The 24504-nt window shown below is 36.4% G+C and overlaps 1 protein-coding gene across 1 annotated transcript; it reads right to left on the bottom strand.

The window, feature by feature from the left end:
* Positions 1 to 13693: 13693 nt before the first annotated feature.
* On the bottom strand, positions 13694 to 21185 carry gdf7 (growth differentiation factor 7). The gene is made up of 2 exons (XM_689471.8): positions 20862 to 21185; positions 13694 to 17788 (listed from the first exon to the last, which is right to left on the bottom strand). Exons 1-2 carry the CDS (start codon positions 21169 to 21171, stop codon positions 16830 to 16832), a joined length of 1269 nt encoding a protein of 422 aa, XP_694563.3. The 5' UTR covers positions 21172 to 21185; the 3' UTR covers positions 13694 to 16829.
* Between the last annotated feature and the right edge of the window lie 3319 nt (positions 21186 to 24504).

Genomic DNA, 24504 nt, shown 5'->3' on the forward strand with positions numbered 1-24504 from the left:
ATAAATATAAAAAACATAAGACAGAAAATAGAATAAGATAGAAAATGCATCTGCTATGGTTTAATTAAAATACTAAAAGACCAAAAGGACCAAAATTGTTCAAAGAATTTTTTTTTCAAAAATCATGCAGCGGTATCAATAAAATGTGATTAATATAATTAGCGAGTTTTAGTCGTTTTTTGCAATGAATTTCTGAAAGTTTTAGAAAAATCACATTTGATATTTATACATCTTCTGAATTCACATTTGTATTTTAAATATCTCTATAATAATTTCATATAAAAAAATTGAAAAAAGAATATTGAGTAATTAAAGAGAAACTATTGTATACTGAATACTGTTTTAGCATTAGTACATTGCATGTTTCAGTTAAATGTTTTACACTCAGAACATGTTACCTGTGATTTAATTTCCGCCTAAAGAGAAATTGTGTTAATATTGCAGGAAATGTCTGCACTAGCACGGGTCAAATTTGGTCCTGTCAGCAGTGACCTGGAACCTCATAAAACCACAAAATTATACATTTTAATGAATCTCAGGCTGACCCTGGTTTAAGCGTGAAAAATTATGCATTTTTCAGCCCTGGATCATTTTTATTTTCCAGACGGCATCAGTGAGACTCTGGAATAGTGTTTTACCTGTAAAGCTGCTATTGTCTTACCGTGAGATCTATTTGGATTCTATGGGCCCCGACTTGGCTCTGGCATGTCCCAAGAGCTTGCTTTATGGTGAGCGGAGAAGCCAAAGAGGGACCCCTTATAAGAAAACCCGGCTGTAGGTTTGTTCTCTGCTTGCATGATTTCCTGGGGGTTACCAAGTGAAATATTTTGACAGTTTACCTCAAGAGCCTGGGGAGCCGTAATGTTATTCAGTCTTCTAACCACCTCAGTCAATGTAACGAAACATCAAAACTCCCATGTTTTACTCTGATGCTCAATGTGACTTTAGCTGATAGTCCTGAACTTTAAGTGATAGGACACGCAAAAAAAACAATCCATTATGTCCTTCCCAACCTGTGACTTTCTTCATTGTGGGACGCACATCCATCCAGTCACATTTTACCATAATAATGAAAAGAGCAAGGACTGTCAATCTCCAAAAAGACAAAAAACAAGTATTAAAACATGAGTCAATCGTTATTCCACATCTGCTCAAGCCTAGCATTGGAACAGACCAAAATTTAGATCATTATGTACTGAAAATTATTTTCCTTGCCACATTCCTGAAAGTATTGGTCATGTCCATTTCCTGGATGAATCATTCATTTGATTCTTGAACCTTTTCAACACATTGGTTGATTCAGAAACCAGTCTAAAGTATTTGTCTGCAAACAAAATTTTGACTCTTTTAAAATAGACCAGCAGAGGAGATAGAATAAGTCAATAAAAAACGTTTAGTTGAGTATAAAATTTTTATACAAATTTATTTAAATTTTAAAAAGTCAATTTAGACCATTATAGATTTTTCCCAAAAAAAGAATCTTTACATTTACAACTAGAGCCCAACTACAGCACCTGCTTCGAATGTTATCACTTGATAGAATGGGCATTATCACTGGTTATCATTTGATAGACATGACCCAGTAGAAGCCTTCTACACCTACTAGTAGGTTCAGAAGGCTGTTATCATCCATCTGCATGGTTAATCAGCTATACTAATAGAAAAAACTCCTGTCTTTACATTACTGTGACGATTGGGTTTAGGGTTGGGATAGGGGTAGACTTTAATAATAATAAAAATTATGGGAAATTTAATAAATAATATAAATATTTCTTGTTAACTTCCTGCCACAGCTGTATGTGATCTATAGCTATAACCAAGTGGATGGATGATAACAGCCTTCTGAGCCTACCAGTAGGAGTAGAAGGCCCCTACTGGCCCATATCTATCAGCTGATAACCACTGATAACGCCCATTCAATCAAGTGATAACATTTGAATCAGCTGACTACAGAGAGCTTTCTCTGATCTGATTGAGATGAGATGTATCAGTCTATTCTGATTGAGCTGTCACTTATAGTGTGTATTGTAAACAAACTGTCCATTATCATACCTGAACTTTAGCTTGAGGCTAAAACTGCGGTCACACTGAACTTTTCTCCCCATAGACTTCCATTCATACACGCAAATACGTCAGACTGGAGAGGCAAGCTCATGCGGCAAGTTTCGCAGGTCGCCGCGTTGGAAAGTTAAGCTTCATGAACTCTGACTGCAAAATCGCATCACTTGACAGTGTGAGACCAATCGTGGATTAAAACATGACCTCTCTGGATCGAAATTTAAAACATTTTTTTTACTTTTTAAAATGTCTAATCATCTTGTTTAATCCAGTCCTTTTCGCAGTGCCGCACAACAGAATTTCGTTTGCACAAACTCTAGTGTGCAGCGCTTGTAAACAAATCATTTTACTATTTTAACAAGAATCCTCATCTCTGCATGCAAATTCTGTTTAAACCGGCCCTAAAGGTCTTAAAGGCTTATAATTTACAGAAAACTGAAAATTCTGTCATCATTCACTTATATTTTACTTATTCCAAACCTATTGGACTTTCTTCTGTTGAACATAAAAGATATTTTGAAGTAAGCTGAACAGCTGTAGTCAAGTGGTTACTGTGTTCCAGCTTTCTTTAAAATATCTGCTTTTGTGTTCAACAATAAATAAACTCATAAAAGTTTGGAACAACTTTAGGGCAAGTAAATTTTAATTTTTGGGTGAACTATCCCTTTAAATTCTTTAACGTCTTTTATTCTTTTGATTGTTCAACTGAACTAAATTAGGGGTTTGTTTCCCAAAAAACTAATGACAAATAACTAGCATAGTATTATGTGATCATATTTGGCTCACATAGCTTTTGTGAAATTCTCCTCAAACTAATCTCTATCAACATTGGCTCTAAAGCCATCTCAACATGCTGAATTAGCCATACTGCCACAGACATGAACACACACTTATGGAACAATAGACAAAACTAGCATATTTAACCTTGGCTTTTTGGCATCTTGCTGCTTAATCCTTCTATTAACCTATAGCCAGATAACAGCTTTTGCCCACTGGGGTCAACTTGACATTATTTACCAAACCTTTAGAATGTTATTTTCAAAACGGTTTGTGTCAAGTAGTTGATGTCTTGTATTGATAACTTAAATGTCTCTTTAAATAAACCATGTATTTACAAACATTAAACACTGAATCATTTACTCATCCTCCACTTTGCCAAATCTGAGTTTTTTCTGTTAAATCTAATAGAAGATATTTTGGAGAATGTTAAAAACTGGTAACAACTGACTGCCATAGTATTTGTTCTATTACTATGGATGTCAGTGGCTACAAATTTCCAACATCCTTTAAAATATCTTCGTGTTCAACAGAAAAAAAAGAAACTCACACAAGTTTGCAACCACTAGGTTAAGTAAAATGGAGAGCAGATTTTTATTTTTTGGTGAACTGTGTCTTTAAAGGCTGGGACACAGCAACCTGATGCCATATCATTTGGAAATATTTGATAAATGCATTTTTTATCTTTTCTCTTGATTTGAATTGTTTTCTTGATTACATCACTTCCGTTTTTTGACCTCGCACTCTGATTCATTGCTGAATAATCAATCAAACCCCTCTCCTCAGCTGATGGCCAACAAGATCCAACGTTAACCCGACGAGAGGTAATGTGGAACGCACCAAACCAAATAGCCTGTGTCCTGACATCATTCAATTCAATTCATCTTTATTTGTATAGAGCTTTTCCAATGTAGATTGTGTCAAAGCAGCTTCACATAGAAGATTATTGTGAATTGAAACAGTGTCAGTCCAGTTTTTAGAGTTTAGGTTCAGTTCAGTTCAATGTGGTTTAATTATTATATCCTAGCTGTCTGATTATGCTACAATACAATGCTGAATGTGAATGGTTCTGAGGTTGGAGTTGTAGGGATTGGGGTAAATTATGCCGGTATTACAGCCTCATATCACACCACTACATCAAAATTTAAGCTGGTATCACAATCTGATGGTAGCTATTATGTCATCAAAATTTGCGGCCTACTTTTGAAATGGAAGTAGGACAGAATAGGACAGACGACAGAACTGGGCTGACGGCAAACCGTCAGCTTAGTGTGTAACAAAAACAAAACTTCATTTACTTTCAAATTATGTGCAGCAGTTATCCTTCAAAAACACTTGAGAGCCATTATGAGATGGAATACTTTTTGTTGATGATCTATTCTTTTAGAAGGGTGACATTGTGGCTCAGTGGTTAGCAATCTCGCCTCACAGCAAAAAGGTCGTGTTCGAGTGGGAGTTCACACAGTCCAAAGACATGCGCTATAGGTGAAATGAAAAAAGTAAACTAGCCATAGTGTATGTGTGTATGGATGTTTCCCAATACTGGGTTGCAGTTGGAAGGACATCTGCTGTATGCTGGATAAGCTGGCAGTTCATTCTGCTGTGGCGACCAATGATGAATAAAGGAAGTAAGCTGAAGGAAAATAAATGAACTATTCTTTTAGAACTGGTGAATTTGGCTTTGACACCACCATATATAGAGGTTTCACAGGTATTGCCATATGACCCATAGGCACCAACTAGATCATTTGATTCGAAATGCACCTTGTTCTGTACCAGAACGTCCTGTAGGTGGATCATTGTGTCGTTGATTGGCGCATCTTGTTGGCAAGCTCAGCTTCGCAAACAAAGAGTAAATATTTCCAGCTGATCTCTGAGCAAGTCGGGACTCTCCATTTAAGCCCAGGTCTCTTTAATCTTCCTTTCCAAGCTTCTCAAAAAGAATGACAAAGCCCCTTAATTTGCTTATCCTTGATTTAAACCAGGAGGCAGGGCTAGTTCATAGAAGGAAATGGAGTAATCCTGCCCGGGTGGATTGAATTGTGGCAAAGCAAACAAGCTTTACTGTTTTACGTCTCCAGAGTGGTTTGGGTTCTCTTGTGGTGATGAAGAATCGTTCCAGAGATATTCTGGTATTTTCCTGCCAAATATCATCTGCAATAGATCATTTTCTTTTTCCCCTGGTCTTTGTTATGTTTTGTTTTGACATCGAAATAGTTGCTCTTTGTTCGCTTCTCTCTTGATTTTTGTACCAACTTAACATCATCTCTGATCCAGGGTTAAAACTGAAATCGATCTTTTCTATTATTTGTAAGTCTGCTGTGTTTGGTGTCGTTGTCAGATTTATCTTGTGAAGCAGTCTTAAAATAGCAGTGTGGATACTGTAGCTGCTTCATATCCATATACAGCTATGGAAAATATTAAAGGGGTAGTTCACCCAAAAATGACAATTCAAGTTTTAGTTGGAAACCTGTAACCATCGCTTTCCGTAGTATTTGTTTTTCCTACTATAGACCATTTCAATATGGTGATGTCACTGGCCCATGAACGTTTCCTGAACGTTTATAACTATTTCATAACTGTAACAAAAGCAACCCAGGCTCATTCTGAAAACGTAGTCCCATGGACGTTTCTGGAGACCCCGAAATACGTCCCGGGAGGTACGTATTTTTGCAGTTTTTGTTTTTGCGAATCCGCCAGAGGCCGATGTGTGCTCTTTTTCGTATCTCGAATGTATCTCGTGAGTGTCGTTCGCGCCCAGCTGTTTTCGCGTGAACCCACCAGAGGCCTCTGTCTGACTGACTGAATGATTGACTGCGCGACTGGCCAACCACCCTCCTACTTCCCTAAACCCAACCAATTTTACAGATTGACCCGCCTGCCCACTCACTTCCCTAAACCCGAGCAACAATTTAGAAAAGCCGTCTAGAAGAAGAAAAGCCCTCGTCTGATTTTTTTTACCTCGTTTTCGGATTTCACCATGTTCTCACCCTGTTATAAACTGGTTCACTTTATTTTTTGGATTCTGTTTTAGTCTTACCTGATTTCTGGAACCGCTCTTCCCCGGACTCGAACCCGGTCGCTGTGGTCAACTCCTCCTCTTTGCATCTGAATTCTGCTGACTTACACGATGAGCTGACCGGACAAACTGGTTTCGGCGGTAAAGCCCTCCACACAGAGGTAAGCGGTCAGCCGGTAAGCACGAAAGGGAACAGCGTCATACCGCCCCGTAGCGTTCGCTTAAAAAAAATTACGTTTTCAGAATGAGCCTGGGTTGAACAAAAGTCAATTCAATCAAAACTTAAGGTTTAAACCACTCTCATATCTCATATCTCAGAATTTTGTTTCTCCAAATATATATATATATATATAATTATGTGTTTGAACAAAAAGTCTACATTAAGATTTCCATAAAATAGCAAAAGTATTCATTGGTTAACTTTTCAAAAGTTCACACTTAGCTGATGATTTATCATATGCTTCTTTAGCATGCTGTCCCGGGAGAGAGCCCTGAGCTCAAGGGATCCTTGAGTCCAAGCTCCCCCCTATACGCAGAGCGAGAGGGGAGCTTAACCTCAGTTAGATCTCGAAAACTGGCTGCAGTAGCTACCACTTGAGAAGGAAGGGAGCTAGACAAGTGCCTGATTTGCTTAGTCTGTTATGTATTATGTATATCTTTGGATGGTAGTAGGAAACCGGAGAACCCAGGGGAAACCCATGGGGACACCGAGAGAATATACAAACTGTACAGAAACACCGACCAGCCTGGCGAGAACCAGGGCGGCAATATTCTTGCTGTGGGGCTAACAGTGCTAACCACTGGGCCGCCGTGCCACTGTGCTGCCCAAACTATGAAAAAAGGAGGAGAATGGGGAGGAAGGGGGGTTTCTTCCAGATGAAGATGAATGTGGACTGAAGATTGTGGTTATTTATAGTAACTTAGGAATCATATGATTGGGAGATCATGATTAGCTAATGCGAGAGCAGCAGTGGTAAATCATAAGCACGTGATCCTCTTGAAATTAGTTTATGAATAAACTTCACGAATCAGTATTTCATGAAATAACCTTGATTTTTAATCACAACAAATAAAAACTATTTTGACCAACTAATTTAGTCATTTTCTGATTTTTTTGCCCCTGAGATTAGGATTAAATGTCATCAGACCTTTATAGATTAAATAAACATTTATTTCTTATGTTTATTACAGGGCGACACAGTGGTGCAGTGGGTATCGCTGTCGCCTCACAGCAAGAAGGTCGTTGGTTTGAGTCCTGGCTGGGTCAGTTGGCATTTCTGTGTGGAGTTTGCATGTTCTCCCCGTGTTTGTGTGGACTTCCTCCGGGTGTCCAAAGACATGCGCTGTAGGTGAATCGGGTAAGCTACATTGTCCATAGTGTATGTGTGCATGTCATGGTCCACCAGATTGGGGGGTGAGCATTGGGCTAATGACCCACCTCATAAAAATGAATGTTAAGAAACACCAACATGGTGCGGCTAAATATAAACTTCAAACTAAACAGCCTTGGGGGTTAATACGTATATTTATAACAGGAGTATTTACAGTATATTCAATTTTAAGGAGAACTTTCAAGCGGTCTCTTCATTTTCTCCAAAGCCATATATATGTGTAATTCAGGTCCCACATTCTCCTACAATGACACAAACTGTGAGTGTAGGAAAAGCAAATACTGCATCCCATCCCAAAAGCCTGTTCTCATGGGAGTATTGAAAATGTTTTTCAGGTTGTGTAACTTACAGAGAGCCAGAATTGTCCCCCACGGTGGCCCATCATTGCTATTGATTTGGTTTAGAGCGATTAAATCAGTCTGAATACAGCATTTACAATAACATCAGAGCGTAATCGTGGAATCACGTGCTTTTAGAAGCAGCAAAGTGAAATACAATGAAGAGAAATGTATGAAGGTTTTAATGGGAAAAACATACACTAAAGACAAGCCAGGCAGCCTGGAGTTGTACTAAAGCTGCCTTTGCATCCATCTGTATTCTAGTGGTGACAGCCATGTGTGTGAAACCAGAATGGTTAATATTTTATGGGTTTTTAGTATTTTGTGGGTGCTATTTTTATGATTAAGGTTAGTGAAATGTAACATATTGTGTATAGTATATTCAGACGGGACACATGAAACAGGTGTGACAAATTTGGCAAGCTGATTCTTATTTCAGGAAAAGATTTGTAAATAGTAAATGTCTAAATGTTTGTTAAGGAGATGGATTTCATTATGCAGGTTTTTACGGATTTAAATGCATAAAATGTTTACTTTTTGTTATTAAATTTGAATTGAAAATGATACAGATATTTATTAATCATGTTAGGTTTGCAAAGTTTACCGGTACTATGGTAGTATCACAATATTATGGCTACAAAATACTGGCGCTGCCACTGTAGTTTGTAAACGGTAGTATCATCATTAATGGTTTATCTACAATAGATAATTGGAAAAGTCACTAAAATGCTCAAATGTTTGTGCAACAATAGATCGTTTTATTTTAATAGACTGTGGAGCCCTTTAAGGTTGTGAAACTGCGCCTTTAATGGCTTTTATAAACGCTTCGGTTCATTTCTGTTCCTGTTAATATGATGTCTTAGCGACCCTAACAATCTCTTTAAAAGGTCGACTCACAACATGAAAATTTGAATTACTTTGGATTGTTAACTGATAAGACTGAATAAAAAAACTAATGAAAAACCCGAAATAGCAACAGGAAACATTGAAACAATTTTTGACCACTTCATAAAGCCTAATTTTATTGTAAAAAATGCTCTCTTGTAACAAATTTCATTCTGTATAATTTGTATCTTTATTTGAATGTATTTTTGTTAGTCAGTTATCTACAAAATAAACAACAAACACATTTTAGGTGAGATGGGATGCAAATACTACTTTTTGGCCTTTAGGGAATTATGAATCACATTCAAGTAGGCCTATTATAACATAAAGTAAAGTGTATTTCTGACAATTCTCATTATAATTTGACTTATGAATTACAGTACAGTACAGTACAGTATCATGATACTTCATCTGGTATAGTATTGTAAAATTAATTAATGGCATCACGACAAACCTAAAGCATGTGGATGTATATATAAGTAACCGTTAAAGAAATGTTGTCATGCTAATAACTGAAAATAAATATACATAATTTATAGAATCTATTAAGAAATTTTATTTTCAGAATTTCAAAAAGAGTGAATCTTATTTATTTTTTAAACCCTACAAAATGTATTTTATTATTATAAAATGTTTTTTAGTGATATTTCACTTAATTGTTATTTAGTTTGTTCTGTATATTATAAAAAATATATAGTTTAAAGGGCTAATAATTTTGACCTTAAAACTTTTAAAAAATTAAAAACTGCCGAAATAAAACAAATAATTCCTTCTCCAGAAGAAAAATATTATCAGACATTCTGTAAAAATTTCCTTGCTCTGTTAAACATTATTTGGGAAATATTAAAAAAAAAATAAACATTTCAAGGGGGGAGGGGGGGGGGTTATTCTGACTCCAACTGTATTTAACTAAAACTCAACATCTTAAGTTGAAACAAAGAATCTCTCTAAGTTGAGTTGACTCACATTTTCAAGGCAGCTGTGAACGTGTCACAGCAGGCCCGGATTGGCTAATCGGGAGGACCGGGAGAATTCCCGGTGGGCCGGTCCGTTTTTTGGCCGCGAGGGCCGGTATCCCTAGCTCCAGAATCTGTTGCTCTCAGCAGCCACACTTTTTAAATTTATTTATTTACTTGACCACAGCCTTTTTATTCATTATTTTACCGCAGCTCCACTCTTCATCTATTTTCTCGCAGCTCAGTGAGCAAGATGCAGTTAATGATGATATAACTAAGATGAGTCACTGTTCAATCATAGACTGTTGTGATTCAGTGGATAGCACGTTACTTTACGACGCCGCTGACCCGGTGTGATGTTTTATTGTTAACACATATAATACTGTTAGGGTTGTTGAACATTTGAAGTTCTAAAACAGCTGTTTTCTCAAAAAAAAAAAAAAAAGACGTGATAGTGTCATTAGAAACGGATTTGGAAATGACCTTATTTTAATGTCAGTCATGAACTGAGGTGGGCTGGTCTGAGGCTTGAAACTCCAGGGCTGAAAAGGAGTCCCACTCCGGCCCTGTGTCACAATGTGTGGGTTAAACATATAAACAAAAGTTAAACTGCGGCCTTATGAAATATGCATAAACTCAACACAATTTTAATAAAAATGTTTTTTTTAAAAACAAAACCTGTCACAATATTTGGAGTGGAAATAAGTTCAAATAACTTAACGGGCTCATCATGTTTTACACTGCCCTCTATCAAATGTCTAAATGAAACACTTTGAACAGTACTACACAATCAGACTGCAATAGGCCCAAGAAAAGATTTGGATGACAGCCTCATCAATTCCTCCTCCCCAAACTGTCTATCACAGTTTTCTGTGACCTGAATGAGATTTTATACGGGCCACCATGGATCTCAGGAAAAGACATCTGGACAGAAGTCAAAGTCTGGACACCACTGTGCTTTTTTTTTTTGGTCTCAGTTGTGACTCTGCGACATGATTCAATAAAAAAGAAACAAGCGTGTTTAAAGTGATCTTTCCTCTCCTAAAGAAAAACCCTATCCCCTCTTGTCACAGGCTCCAGGCAGTTGCTCAAATATTTCAGGGGTCAGTGTTCATTTAAAACCATCCCTGAGAAAGAACTTGTTGAGGGGCCAAAAATATTCTGTCTCTAATAATTGTTTGATATAATGCATTACTGCAATATCTGTAGACTCAACAAAGGAAATATCAGTAACTTTCGTTCAGATTAGTTACGCTATCCATCAAAACCAGATTAACAGACGGCATAAACGTCTTTGAATAAGTTATCGCTCCTACTCCTTTTCAAATATTGTAATAAAAGTGACTGATGATCCTTCTCCAGTTGCTCTAGCATTAGAACCTTATCCGGACAATTGTTCAATTGAAGGGCAAAAAGTCGCTCATTTAAAGAAAAAAAGTCCGTCCACACAAACATTAGTGTTTCCTGTGGTTTAGCAGACAATGGCGTGCGGCTCCCCTACCAGCGGCGGACAATGGCGGATCCCCCTCTTCACCCTCTGTCGTATGGAATTGAGAATCACCTGGAAACTTCCTGAACACTTGCTGGCAAAAAAATGAGACAAAATACAAACCCAATAATGATTCCGGAACCGTGGGTGAGTCAGACAGTCACCGAGGGTTCACTTTCATGTGGATGTCTGGGAAAGAAGATTTGCTGCGGGAGTGCTGGACTATTTTTTTCTTTCTTTCCATCAATAGTTTTTATATAAGCTAAATGAAAGCATCTGTACAAAAAAAAAGACGATACGATAGAAGAAGTGTGAAAAGATGCTGAGTTTGAAAAAAAGTGAGTTTACTTTTTGTTTATATATTTATATTTTATACATATGTAATAAAAATATCCCCAAAAAGTAAAAAGAAAGCAATATATTGCAGAACATTTACAATTGAATTATATACACTTATCTAACAGTATACATACTCTCACATACACAGTGCATTTACAATAAAAAAGACATTCTGCTTTTTTCTTAGTTTTGTATCCTACACTGATCTTTTTTTCCACAGGCAGATAAATACACAACTCTAAATGCATTAAATTAGGGAAAAATGCTTTGAAGTGTACAATAATTTACACATATTTGAAGCCTTCATTTTGATTCACACAGCTATAGAACAAACTTAGAGATTTTACTTGGATTTTTGAGGTATGGGTTTGAGCAGGATTATAATAAACATCTGATAAAATATTGGGAACACTTTATTTTGATGGTCCCTATTGCACATTTTGTTGACAAAGTTGCAACTACATGCCAATCACTTCTCACTTGAGTATTAGTAGACTGTCTGCTTAATATTGGCTTATACTGCTCCTTCAACAGACATTTAACTGCCTATAAGAAACTTTGCAAGTGCAGTTGAAATCAGAATTATTAACCCCCCTTTGAAACTTTTTTTCTTTTTAAAATATTTCTCAAATGATGCTTAACAGAGCAAGGAAATTTTCATTGTATGTCTGATAATATTTTTTCTTCTGATAAAAAGTCTTATTTGTTTGTTTTGGCTAGAATAAAAACAGTTTTTAATTAAAAAAAAAACATTTTAAGGTCAAAATTATTAGCCCCTTTAAGCTATCTTTTTTTGGATTGGGTTAAAAAGGGTTAAAAATTGGGGGGTTCATAAAAAAAGGGTTAATTCAATAAAAAATAATCTCTTCTGAAGTTAAAACATTGGTTTTGTGGCATCTAAAATTTTAAATGTAAAAATATCTGATTGTTTTATGCCAAATAAAGGTATTAAATGGCAGTTTTTGTATTTTAAATTTGGATGACCTCCCATCAGTGTTTACAGAATAAACCAGCTCAACCATAAATCGTAAATCAAATTTCCAAGTCTCTACATTTTTCCCATCAACATATATATATATATATATATATATATATATATATATATATATATATATATATATATATATATATATATATATATATATATATATATATATATATATATATATATATATCAGCCATGGCTTTGTTGCTCTGCTTTGTATCTTACAATTTTTTGTCTTTTTTGAGCAACATATATTTTACCAGCTTACAGTAAAATAAAACAGATGTCTGTGAAGGTGAGTTAACATTGCTAAGCGCTGATCAGCATGTATATTCGAGGGGTGCCAAACCCCTCTACTGAACCATGACAATCCTGCAGGCTTTGCATTCATTTCTCTGAGAGCACTTGGCCTGCTGAATCGAATCTCCTTCTCTTCTAAATGTCTCCTAAGGCTTTTCACTTTAGTCAAATAGCGAGGCCCAGCTGAAGTAACCCATGCAGCGCTTAAGCTGATAACCTCCAGACCTCCGAATAACAGTCTTCATGCCTCTTTATCTCCTTGAAGAGAAGATGGCGTCCCGTAATGTTCTTCTCTTCCAGCTAACGTTAGGTGTGGTAATAGTGAAAGAAAGGCTGCTTATGAAACGAATCAGACTGTTTGGAGAAACTGCCTTGAGTAAGGAATTAGATTAAGGAGCAAGTTGGGGATTGGGAATGTTTATAGTGGGACGAGATATTGCTTGAAGTATCCTTGACTGGCCAAAATGAAATTAAATTGTTTTCATAGGTTTGAAATAGATCGCATTTTGCCTTGTCTTTTCAAACACCGTTCAGAACAAGATTTTCCTCAGAGCAGCATGAGGATATGAGAAATACTGTGAGAGAGTCGGTGTAGTCGTCCAATGAATTTATGCACTTACGAATAATCAAAACAACAAGCTCGTATGCAAACAGTCACGACAATAATGTGCCGTAAAAACCACGCAGGAAGTTTTGCTGGAGTGTCGCACAGATTTCGTGCCATCATATTGTTCTGAACTGCACAGATGCTTTGGCTAATTTTTCTTGTGGTGCGTTGATTTAGGAATGCAACTTTCATAATGCCCCCATGGACAATTTTCATTCCCATAATGTAGGACCAACACTGATTGAGGAGAATTACCATGGAGAAATGTCAAAAAAAGCAAAGCAGTTGCTGTTATGAATTAAAAACTTGCTTTGTGTTTCTTCATAGAGGAAATTGTTGATGTTATATAAACAGTAAGCAAGCAAATATTTCTGGCCTGACACTGAGATTAATGAACACTAGAAGCTTTATTTTCATTCTGTTCTGATGGCTTAGTGTCATTCAAAAAGTCAGACTTGCATATAAACTAACATTCATTAAAAGTGACAGTTAACCCAAACTTTCTTTCTTCTCAGGAAAATAAAATAAATATTATATAAGATATATATTAAAAGAACAATCCTTTTTTTTCCAGAACTACAAACATTACAAATGAATTACAGCAAGGTGTTTTTACATATAACATACCGTCACACTTTATTTTGATGGTCTGTTTGTTGTATTTAAGTTACACTGCATCTACATGTCAACTAATTCTCATTAGATTATGAGTAGACTGTTAGGTAGGGCTTAGGGACAAGTTGACATGCACTTGCAAAGTTTCTTCTAGTCAGTTAAATGTCTGTTAAAGGAGCCGTATCAACAGATATTAAGCAGAAAGTCTAAAAAATACTCAACTAGACCATCAAAAAAAGTTTTACCCCCCATACTTACTAAGTAGTGGCAAAATATAATATTTAGGCCAGTAGGATTGAACTGCAAACTTTAAAATGTGAAAATATTACAGTATTTTCTTTTTTTAAAATAGGCCTATATGCTTAAATTGACTTATTGGGAAAAGTCACTTTCGTAGTCAGTCTGACCACGGCATTGTTATTGTCTATATCAGTGTTTCTCAACCATGTTCTTGGAGGACCACCAACACTGGATGGGATGACTTCATTCGAAGCTGTCTACTACTCACTGCATTTGAATTTAAACATACTACTCAGCCGTTAGAAAAGTACGTTCTATACAGACTGAATGTGAGCAGTATTAATGGAATTCTGACCTTACTACATCCGCCATATTGTCATGGTCACGTGACCTACCCGTGTCAGTTGCGCTGCTTCAGTCCCATTCATTAATTCGCTCGTGGAGCATCATGGGATAGTGCAGCATCCATGGGATGCGCACTTTAGAATCTCGCTGGAAGTAGTAGGTCATCCTTCTCGCATACTGTTTTTCGAATTCTATAAATTCGGAAATTCTACTTGGCTCGCTTACTGATTTTAGCATACTATATAGTATGGAAGTATGCGGTTTCTAACGCAGCCGATGTCTTCTTTGCCTGTCACACGTCTCTGCTGATAAGCTGATGATCTGAATCAGGTGTGTTTTGTTAGAAAGACAAGGGCTGTTTCTCAATATGCGCTCTTCAGTGATCTTGCGTCCTCATGTTCTCATGTAACATCATCATCAACTGCCAAAGTTCAGTTCCAAATCTCAAGACTACAAGAACGAAGGACGAGTGAGAGTTTCTGGATGCTTTGTTGGTATGCTTCGATGCAGACAGCACCGAACTCACTCTAGAATGCCCCAGAAAGTCATTCCGACTGGAGGTGAGAATTTATGTAGATATTTATATAGATTTATAATTAAAGTTCAGAGATTACCTCAGGAGTTTCCCTAAATAAAACAGGTGAAAGTAAACATTACCATGAAAATCTCAATAAAGGCATAAACACATTAAGGGTGTTTATTTGCTGAAATTCGTATTAAAATATGTTTAAGTCTGTTCTTTGCGTTCCTGGAATTGAGAAACAGCCACGGAAAATGTATAAAGCTGGTGTCTTCAAGGAACGTGGTTGAGAAACACTGGTCTATATTTTTTTGGCTCAGTGAATGAATAAAACTATAAGCCTATGCAACAAATTTTTAGACGAACCAAAAAAATCATTGTATGTTATGCTGTAACATAAATGTTGACTAAATGTATATAAACTGATGGTGACACCACTGTAGGGCCCTGAAAATGTTTTTTGTTTTCCATTTAAATTGATCTCAAATTGTAATGATAAACCTTCATTCTTTAAAACATCTGCTTTTGTCCCACAAAAGAAAGAAAGTCGTTGAATTTTCACTTTTCAAGCTGGGTGTGAACTGGGTTAGTTTTTGTTATACTTATTGTATTATGTTGCACTTTTGCTAACCTTGCTGCTATCGCAAATGTTTTCAATTAAGCATTTGGGGATGTGTTTTGGATTTGTATGATAATCCATAATAAGTCATGACATTTAAAGGATCAAACAAATGTAATTTAATTACCAGCGCAAGTAAACACACCCTCTCAGTCAATGTAGGTGAACGCTGAAAGTAGATCTCCAAATCTGGTGTCGAGATAAAACAAAGCAATCATTTTGATTTTGGCTTCACTGCGCCTTTCACAAAATAAGGTTTGAGGTCACTCGATGCAATGAAGTCATTTATCTTTCACATATTGCACACATCATGTACTATACTGCAGCTTTATCATCTGACCCAAGCCAAATGTGGTGTCATCATCATTTTATTTTTCATAAAACGCCTTTCTCTTTCTCGTTAAGCAGCTTAATTTTAGCATTCAAAACGTTATTTTAAGAATATAAAATGATGAACTAAACAACCCTTGTGAAGTTTTAGGAAGCTTGATATGAACTTTTGAACATTAGAGATTGGAAGTTGTCTACTTTATAATTCTAAAAGCCTCTAAAGCTTCAAAAACATACTGCATGGAGGACTAAGAAAGCTATTGGTGAGTATTATGTGAGTATTATGTTTTCAAATCTCTCAGATTTGTTCTTGAGTGCTCATTCCTGCACCCAGTTTTCTTGCCAATCAGTTGACTCATAAAAATGTGCTATTTTGAATAGAATTCAACTGAGAGCCATGGTGGTTACAACATGTTGTAGTTACAACATCTTCCAACAGGGGCTAACGAAGCCATGCTAACCAGGAAAACTTTGGAGTGAAAAGTGCTCAGTCAATGCCATATCTGATTAGGATCGCTAGACTCCTCAGAGAGGCATTACAAACTCTTCTGAGCTATTTCTTCTTGACTATAAGCTGACTGTCATGCAAAGCACCTTTACTGTTATACAAGTTATAGTTGTGTGCTGCCGCTGACAGATTCCCAGACTCTGACAGAGTTTAACAGGGCCAACATTTCTATCGCTGCTGCAAGGATACTTCAACACTCTATCACTGAGTTTACATTAACAGGATGTAAAATAATTTCTGGAAAGCCCAGGTTTTCACTCATTTTTCCGTTGAGGAGATGTTTATTTGGTGTTGTAAGGGGAATTTGGAGCTGCTCGGCACACATGTCCTCCGCTCGCTTCTAAAACACAACTCATTGTCTTATCGCCATCTGAACATACACACATGCTCGTTGTCACACATTTACACCAGCTCCGACTGCTTCGTCTTGCCCACAATGCTGTGCTCAGCCTCCGCGAATGAGGCTTTAGGGTAGTGTCCAGGGGTCGCTCACCCCTCGCTCACATTGCTACCTGCACCCACAACTCTCCACCACCATGTCCTCGTACTGTTTATAAACCACATTATTCCCCGAGTCAATGTACAGAATGCTGATGGGACTGAGTTTTGAGGGTACACAACAACTGGGAGGGGTGGACTCTGGGTCCATGGAGTTCATGAGGGTCTGAATAATGGCATGGTTGGTTGGTTCCAGGTGTGAGCGCAAAGGGAAGTCACACAAACCCTCACAGTGATATGCTTCATAATCCAGCGGTGCAATAATCCAGTCATCCCAACCAAGTTCTTTGAAATTCACGTGAAGCGGTTTCCGGCTGCAGCGTGTCCTCCGTCTTCCACCTCCCTTTCCTCCGCTGGTAATGGGTCCTACTCCAGGACGGCCTGCTAGTGCTGTCCTTCTCCTCCGCCGATGCCTCGGATGACCTTTGATACTATGCTCTGGTGTGGGATTAGAAAACTTCCGACTTTTCATAGCCCTTATCTTCTCACGGATCTCCCTAAAGAGGTTCTCCTTCCTCCGTGCTTGAGAAAACGCCACTAGTAAGGCTTTTTCATGGGTCTGCTGATCCTCGCGGCTTAGACCCAGCATCCCAGGATGCACAGCCTCGTTATTTGAATCAGAAACAGCAGATATGCTAAGGCACAACAACCTAGTGTCTTCTGCAGTCCTGTGCTGCTTGAGGGGGGTCTTTATGATTGGGCCGACATCAAACACATCCCATGTGGCTGAAGAGGTATCTAGAAGATCGATGGTCCTGGAGCTGAGAAGCAAAGGTTGGTGAAGAGATCCTGGAAGTGAGCAGGTGTGAAGGAGCAGACGATACAGGTTCCCACCATAAGAGAGTAAGCTTAAGACATCTTGCGGTGGCCTCCTCAGAACCCGCAGCTCCACTTCCATCAGTTCATCCAGTCGGGAGAGTCCAGACAAGTTGAATGTGTACTGCTGCTGGAACATAAGTGAAGGCTCATCTAAAGGTATAAGAGAAAGAATGAATTAGTGCTGAATATTAAAAATAAGAACTTGTTACAAGCGGCTTACAAAAGGCAGACACTAATGCATTGCCTCAGCAGTCTTGCATATGGCTTTTGTGAAAATGGCATACACAAATTGTCAGTACATCTACTCGATGAGAATAACATTCAAGGGCCTGAATGATTTCTCCAAACATGAGGTGCAGCGTGCTTACGGAGGCCAGGTGGAGAGCATTTGGCTGACCTGTCAGTCTGCGTCGGCCTTTGGCAGCATCTGCTAATTACACTGATTGAGTGAGAAGAAGGTTTGGCAGGACATTGGAAATGCTCAAGTCCTCCTCCTGCCTCTATATGTCCCTAGGAGGACATAGTAAATTTGAAAAGTGGGTGGCTTAAGGGTGTAATTAAATGTTAGGTAACATTTCAAGCTGAGGTGGACCTCGGTTTTCTGTGGCCACCGTGAACTGGAACTGGTCTTTCATTATTCGCATGGCTAACTTGAAATCACAGTAGGGGAACAAAATCTATGACTGCAAGATGCTGTCTTCTCTTCTCTGTTTCTTTGTTTTCTTTGTCTGGAGAATGAAATTGCTTGCAAAACACATCCAATATTCAGTCTCATCCGTAACTGAGATAATGCAGAACCAACCTTTGCTAAGAGAGACCAGACTTTGCGCTCAGAGTAAAACAAGCTTCGATGTTGACATCTTGACAACCAGTTCAAAAATGAAACCCAGAGTAGCATGCAACCTGATATGGGGACCACAGTTTCATGGGTTAAACATGAAGAGGATTCATCCAATATGAGTTGGCTGCACAAAAAACCCAAAGCCAGATCAGGACATATCATATTGATGCTATGCTATGAGGGAGGTTCTGAAAATGGTGATTGCAAACTGTTTGAACTAAGCTACCAGACTTTTGGGGACTGAACAGAAATGCTGTACCTGCCCTGTGGTGCTACATGAGTGCATGAAGGACCATTCAAAAGGTATTTTCAAATAAAAGCACTATATGTTTATCTCCTATCTGAGACAAATGAATGCTATAAAATGAAAGGTGAAGAGAGGAGAGGGGTTTAAAGTAAAGTATCCTTCTCTGAGCTAATATCTGCTTGCAAGACTAAACAATGACATAACATTAAGAATAAGCTGAGGCACTCAGTGACTCCAGTACCCTGGGATTTGAAGTTTTTATGTCTTCAGACAGTCAAATTGGTCATCAAATTTTACACAAAGATTTTCATTAGGTTTCTTTTTAGTCACACTTTATTTTGATGGTCTGTTTGTTGAATTTACTAATTTTCATTAGATTATAAGTAGACTGTAAGGTTAGGGTTGGGGTTAGGGTTAGCGTAAGTTGACATGTATTGCAAAGTTTCTTATAGTCAGTTAAATTTCTATTTAGCTGCAGTATCAACAGATATTAAGTAGACAGTCTACTAATACTCAAATGGACCATCAAAATAAAGTGTTACCTTTTTTTTGTCTAATCCATTGGCATCATTTGTGATGGGGACAGGTGATGTTTCCACAAAGCCATGCTATAGGTCAGATTGGAACCAGAAATTGTTCATTTTCAAAGCAAACATGTTAAAACTGCTAATTGATGGTTAGGGCTGATGCATTTATTTATATACCAACAACATTTAATGAAATTGATTAGATCATAGATTCATGTTTAATAGATATTTTTAGAAGAATTATTGTTTCATGCTATTGTTATATAAGTGAAGACAGCTTTATTCAAAAAAATTAAAATTATATTTGGACATTGCTTATGATGTGTGAATGCAGCTTTATCTCCTCAGTCCTCTATTGAATTTTAAACAAAGTTATGCACGTCTTTTTTGTTTGCTTTGTAAGATCTCACAGAAATAAAATCAGATGTTAAGACTCAACTCCTCACAAAATGTTGGGAAATATGGTCAGAAAATGACTTTTGGAATTCATAGCCTACTTAACCATACCCCTAACCAAATGTGACACTGGGCGCTTTTTATTATTCAAAGGGTCTGCCCTCAAAATGTAATAGCTGGCCCGTCGATGCATGGGTGTCACTTCAATCTCTCGCACATCATTTTTTTTTTCTTTACACATATCTATATATTTGGCCGGACGGCGGACTGACACACTACATTTCACAAATTCTGTATTTCACGTGACAATCTTTATTTGAACATACGTTTCAAATTAAAATGTTTCTCTTTCTTTATCAGCAGCACCTGGAGGGGAGAGCGCGTGCTCTGCTTTAGATACTTTAGCTCAAGGTGCTGCTGAAGTTTTATTTGCCACAGATGTTGGAAATTTGAGACATTTGACTTCATATTTCTTTTTGCATTATGTTATTTTAATCATATTATTTGGCGGTATGCTAAAAAAAGTGAAGTTTTAAGCTTGTTTTAAAGCAATTACGCATTACGCAGACATACCCAGTAGACATATTTATACAATTGAAAAGTATGAAATCACTCTAGCCTTTTTTCTAAACTAATGTATTTTTGTGGCCAGTAGTTTCATTAGGACACAAACTAGGTTAAACTAATTCTAATACATACATAACGGCGCGTAAATGTTTTTATGCATACTAGCTAATTGTTAGTCACTTATCAATAGTGATAATTAGGAGTTTTGGTTCGTATTATAATTATTAATATTTACTGTTATTAATATTAGCTAATTATATTATTCGACAACAACATCACCACCACCACCACAACCAACAATAATAATACGCAACTAATAATCATTAAAAAATAGAATTAGTAAAATAGTACTATTCAGAACATAAAATAAGTTAAAGGCAATATCATGGATTAATAATGTCAGTCAAGTAGAGATCAATCGTCTTAGATTGACAGCTGTCAATTATAGCCAATAAGCAACATGATTTATTACTGCAACATGTGCGTAATGCCATACAGATCTGATGTGCCAAGTGTAATACATCAAAATCAACAGATCAGACTCAATCTGTAAATATAAAAACCGCACCGATGGCCTCAAGGAGGAGATTATTTTACACCCCATCCATCTATATCTCTGTCTGTATGTCTGTCTGTCTCCCTCACCTTGCCCCAGATCCATGAAGCTGGTGACCGTGTTGGCATATCTCCTGGAGCGCGTGTGACTGCCGTTACCAGTCCGTCGGTCCAGTTCAGACAGAGTTCTGTACAGAGAGATCATGTAAGACGGAACATGAACAGATGTGGACTCGTTCCGGGAGCTCGCGCTGGTTCCTGCTGGACCGCGCGCATCCAGATGTGAGTGGAGCCCGTTATCAGAGGGATACAGCGCCGATCCCAGCACCACCGCCTCAAGAACATTCCCAAAGCACAAGGAAACCCATAGGAAGGGAGCGGCAGTCTTCTTGGGAGTCATTTTCAGTGGTCTCTGGCCGAAAATGGCAAAGTTGGATGGACTTGATGACTTTGGAAACTCCCCTTTGCTCTTTAGATAGTGTTAATATCTTGAATGCGAGACGCTGATTGCCTGTTGCTCGGTGTTCAGAGGGCGCCCTCTTTCGGAAACAGATTGAGAAATGTGTGTTTCAATCACCAAAGAGTGGGTTAATTTTGATTAGGAATAAGGGTGTCACTTTATTCTTTATAATACTAAACAAACTGAGCGTAACTATTGTAAAATATGAATATATTACAATAAAACAGCCGAGTTATTCATCTTTGCATTAGTGGGCCTATAGATGTATTTTTGTTAATATGAAATAAAATAATTATGTCTTTTAAACAGGCATAACTGTATTTTTTATTATTATATTTGAGGGCAATAATACTGTTTTGACTTAAAGTAATTGCTTTTTTACAGTATTTTTAATTCACTTTTTATTACTTGCCATCGTTTGTGTAATCGCATATTTTAATGTGCGCGCACTGCCATCTACAGTTGACTATAATACTAGTGTTGTACGTTTATAAATTGTAAAACATGCTTTAGCTTGAAAATATTTTTACTTGTATAACTTATATATTTACTTGCATTAATAGTCAATACATTTGATTTAAAAAGTAAGTCTTTATGTCACACATCTAACTTCAATTGTAAGGAAATTGTTTTTTCCAACTAAAAAATCAACCTCATGTTTTCTGGAATTGTTTATAAACAAATTGGTAATAAGGGGAGGTTTTAGAGGTATAAATCTCAAATTGTATTGCAGTTTTATTACTGCATGTGAACATATAATGTTTCATTTCTTACGGAATTATGACGAGAGTATGGAAAATGAAGTTTACAAAACCGTAATTTACATATGATTAAATTAAACTTACTTGTTAAAGCTTCATATACATCAGTGTGAATTCAGCTATCGGTAAACTCAATTTCAGTGCCACTTAAAGAAATCTTAAATTACTTACTGAAGTCCTTTAACACACTTAAGGCAGATTCTCTTTATTCATTTATTCAGTCAGTCATTCATTTATTTTGTATATGTACAGAGTTTATTTGTACTTACATTTATATTCTTTGTCATTTTGTTATGATTTTGCTGGTAATCTATTTCAGTTAATATTAGTTGTAATATAGTATTCTAGTTTTAGTTAACAGTATGCAGTCACCTGTATTGTTATCTTTTTTGGTTTTATATTAAATGTTATTTAATTTTGTTGTATGCTATTTATTGGTTTATTCTTTTAATTAATGAATTAATTTAATATAAAACTTTTTTAAAAAATAGTTTAAAGTTAAACAATGAAAATGTCCTTTTCATCTAGCTGAAATTAAATACTTTAAAGTTTTTGATCTTTTTGGTTTTATGGTTTTAACTATAATATCCCTGTTTCACGATTAGATGGTTAATAAACAAATCAGGTTAGATTAAATTAAACTCTTAAACACAAATACAAAATCCTTGTTTTTTCCCCTCCAAAAAATAAAAAATACAACCTACAAAGCTTTAAAGGCTTTGGCTATGTTATGTGATATTCCCTCTGCTGTGCAACCCATTAGTGAATGCATTCAATAATGTAGATTAATAGCATGGATTTAGATTAGTTTTTTTTTCTTCGTGCTATCCATTTTCTATTGATTTACACCTTGTCAACTACCAAAAAATAAAGACTATTAAACCATCATAAAGCATATGCTTCTTTTCACTTGCCACTTACCGGAACATAACCATCCATTATCATTTCATTACAGGTAACACATGCTCAAGTTCTTAAGCTGAAATATGTGGCCGAAATCATTTCAGCCTGAAATGTGCAGATTCAAGTAAAGCTTTTTTCCAATGCTACTACCTGAACACTTAATTTATACAACTTTACACCACAAAAATACGGCAGCTCATCCACGTCGATATGCAGCTGATTGTGTGTTGATTTGCTGGCTGGATTAGCCAACACTCTATTATAATATATAGCACTATTGGGTTACAAACTATCGAGCTTTTGCCAGAAAGTACATTTCTGCTGCTTTCTCTCTGACCTCATAATGACTAATATTCAGTAGAGTCAGTAAAACACATTAAACACATTCAAGCAGCCAAAGAAACATCTATTATGAACTTGTTCCCATAATCAGAGCCATCAGATGACATTAATGGACTGATACCTCACAGCTTGTCATGCTTTCAGAAGGAGATAAACTGAAAAGCATCTTGGAAAAAACTTATTCTTATCTTCAGAGTTATAGAAGTTCCAAACAATTCCTTTGTGTTGTCCCAACAAAAATATTTGAAGATAACTTTTTAGATAGTTTTTTTTTTTTTTACAAATTTAAGTGAATTGAATATAAAACAATAAAGTTGTCCTCGAAACAAACCTAAGAATTGTGTTGTTTCATCTCATTTTAAATAATTAGTTAAGTAGTTTGAACAAACAGCAAAAGTCATTTTTGAGTATATATGGAATATTCTCATTATATAGCAACGCTTATGACTAACAATATATATATATATATATATATATATATATATATATATATATATATATATATATATATATATATATATATATATATATATATATATATATATATATATATGTTATGTAATTTACTGAATTTCTTTATGGAAGATGGTCTTTACTTAGTTCTTCTGATGATTTTTGTCATAAAAAAAAAAACATAACGTATATTGGCTATTCCCACAAACATACATTTTCATGGTCTAGGGTCAAATGTAAATTTTTAAAGTAATTCAGTAATTAAATTATTAATAAGCTTTAAATAATTCTGATTTTGAGTTAATAAAGTAAATAAAAAATATTCAAAAAAAAATAAATAAAAAGTTATTAGTTTGTTATTGCTGTTTTCATCCTCTGAGAAAATTCATTAATATCAGAATGTTTTGAAAAACAAGCGTGCTAGGAGGCTTGGAGTGGCCTTGAAGTGGCCAAAGTTTCTCTGTTTGTGTGCGTGTGAGAGAGAGAGAGAGGAAGAGAGAGACAGTTTTCAGGAAACGGTGTCCAAAAGGGTCACAGACTATTCTCAACATGTTTTGGACATCTCTGACTTTCTGGCACTTGATGAGCTGATCTGCGTATACAGTCAGGCCATTATCTACTTCATTACGTCACATAGAACGATTCTAGTTGGTTAAACATAGATTAATAAACACAATCTTCACATGTAGACGCCAAAATCAGAGCATATATTTTCATAACTGTCAATGAAAATCCAAACCCAATAGGTCTACTCCTCCAATGACAGAAAGTCAAAGATGTCCAAATCATCTTGGGAATGATCGGTCATCTTTTA

The sequence above is a fragment of the Danio rerio genome, chromosome 17, assembly GCF_049306965.1.
Source record: "Danio rerio strain Tuebingen ecotype United States chromosome 17, GRCz12tu, whole genome shotgun sequence".
Taxonomy (NCBI): domain Eukaryota; kingdom Metazoa; phylum Chordata; class Actinopteri; order Cypriniformes; family Danionidae; genus Danio; species Danio rerio.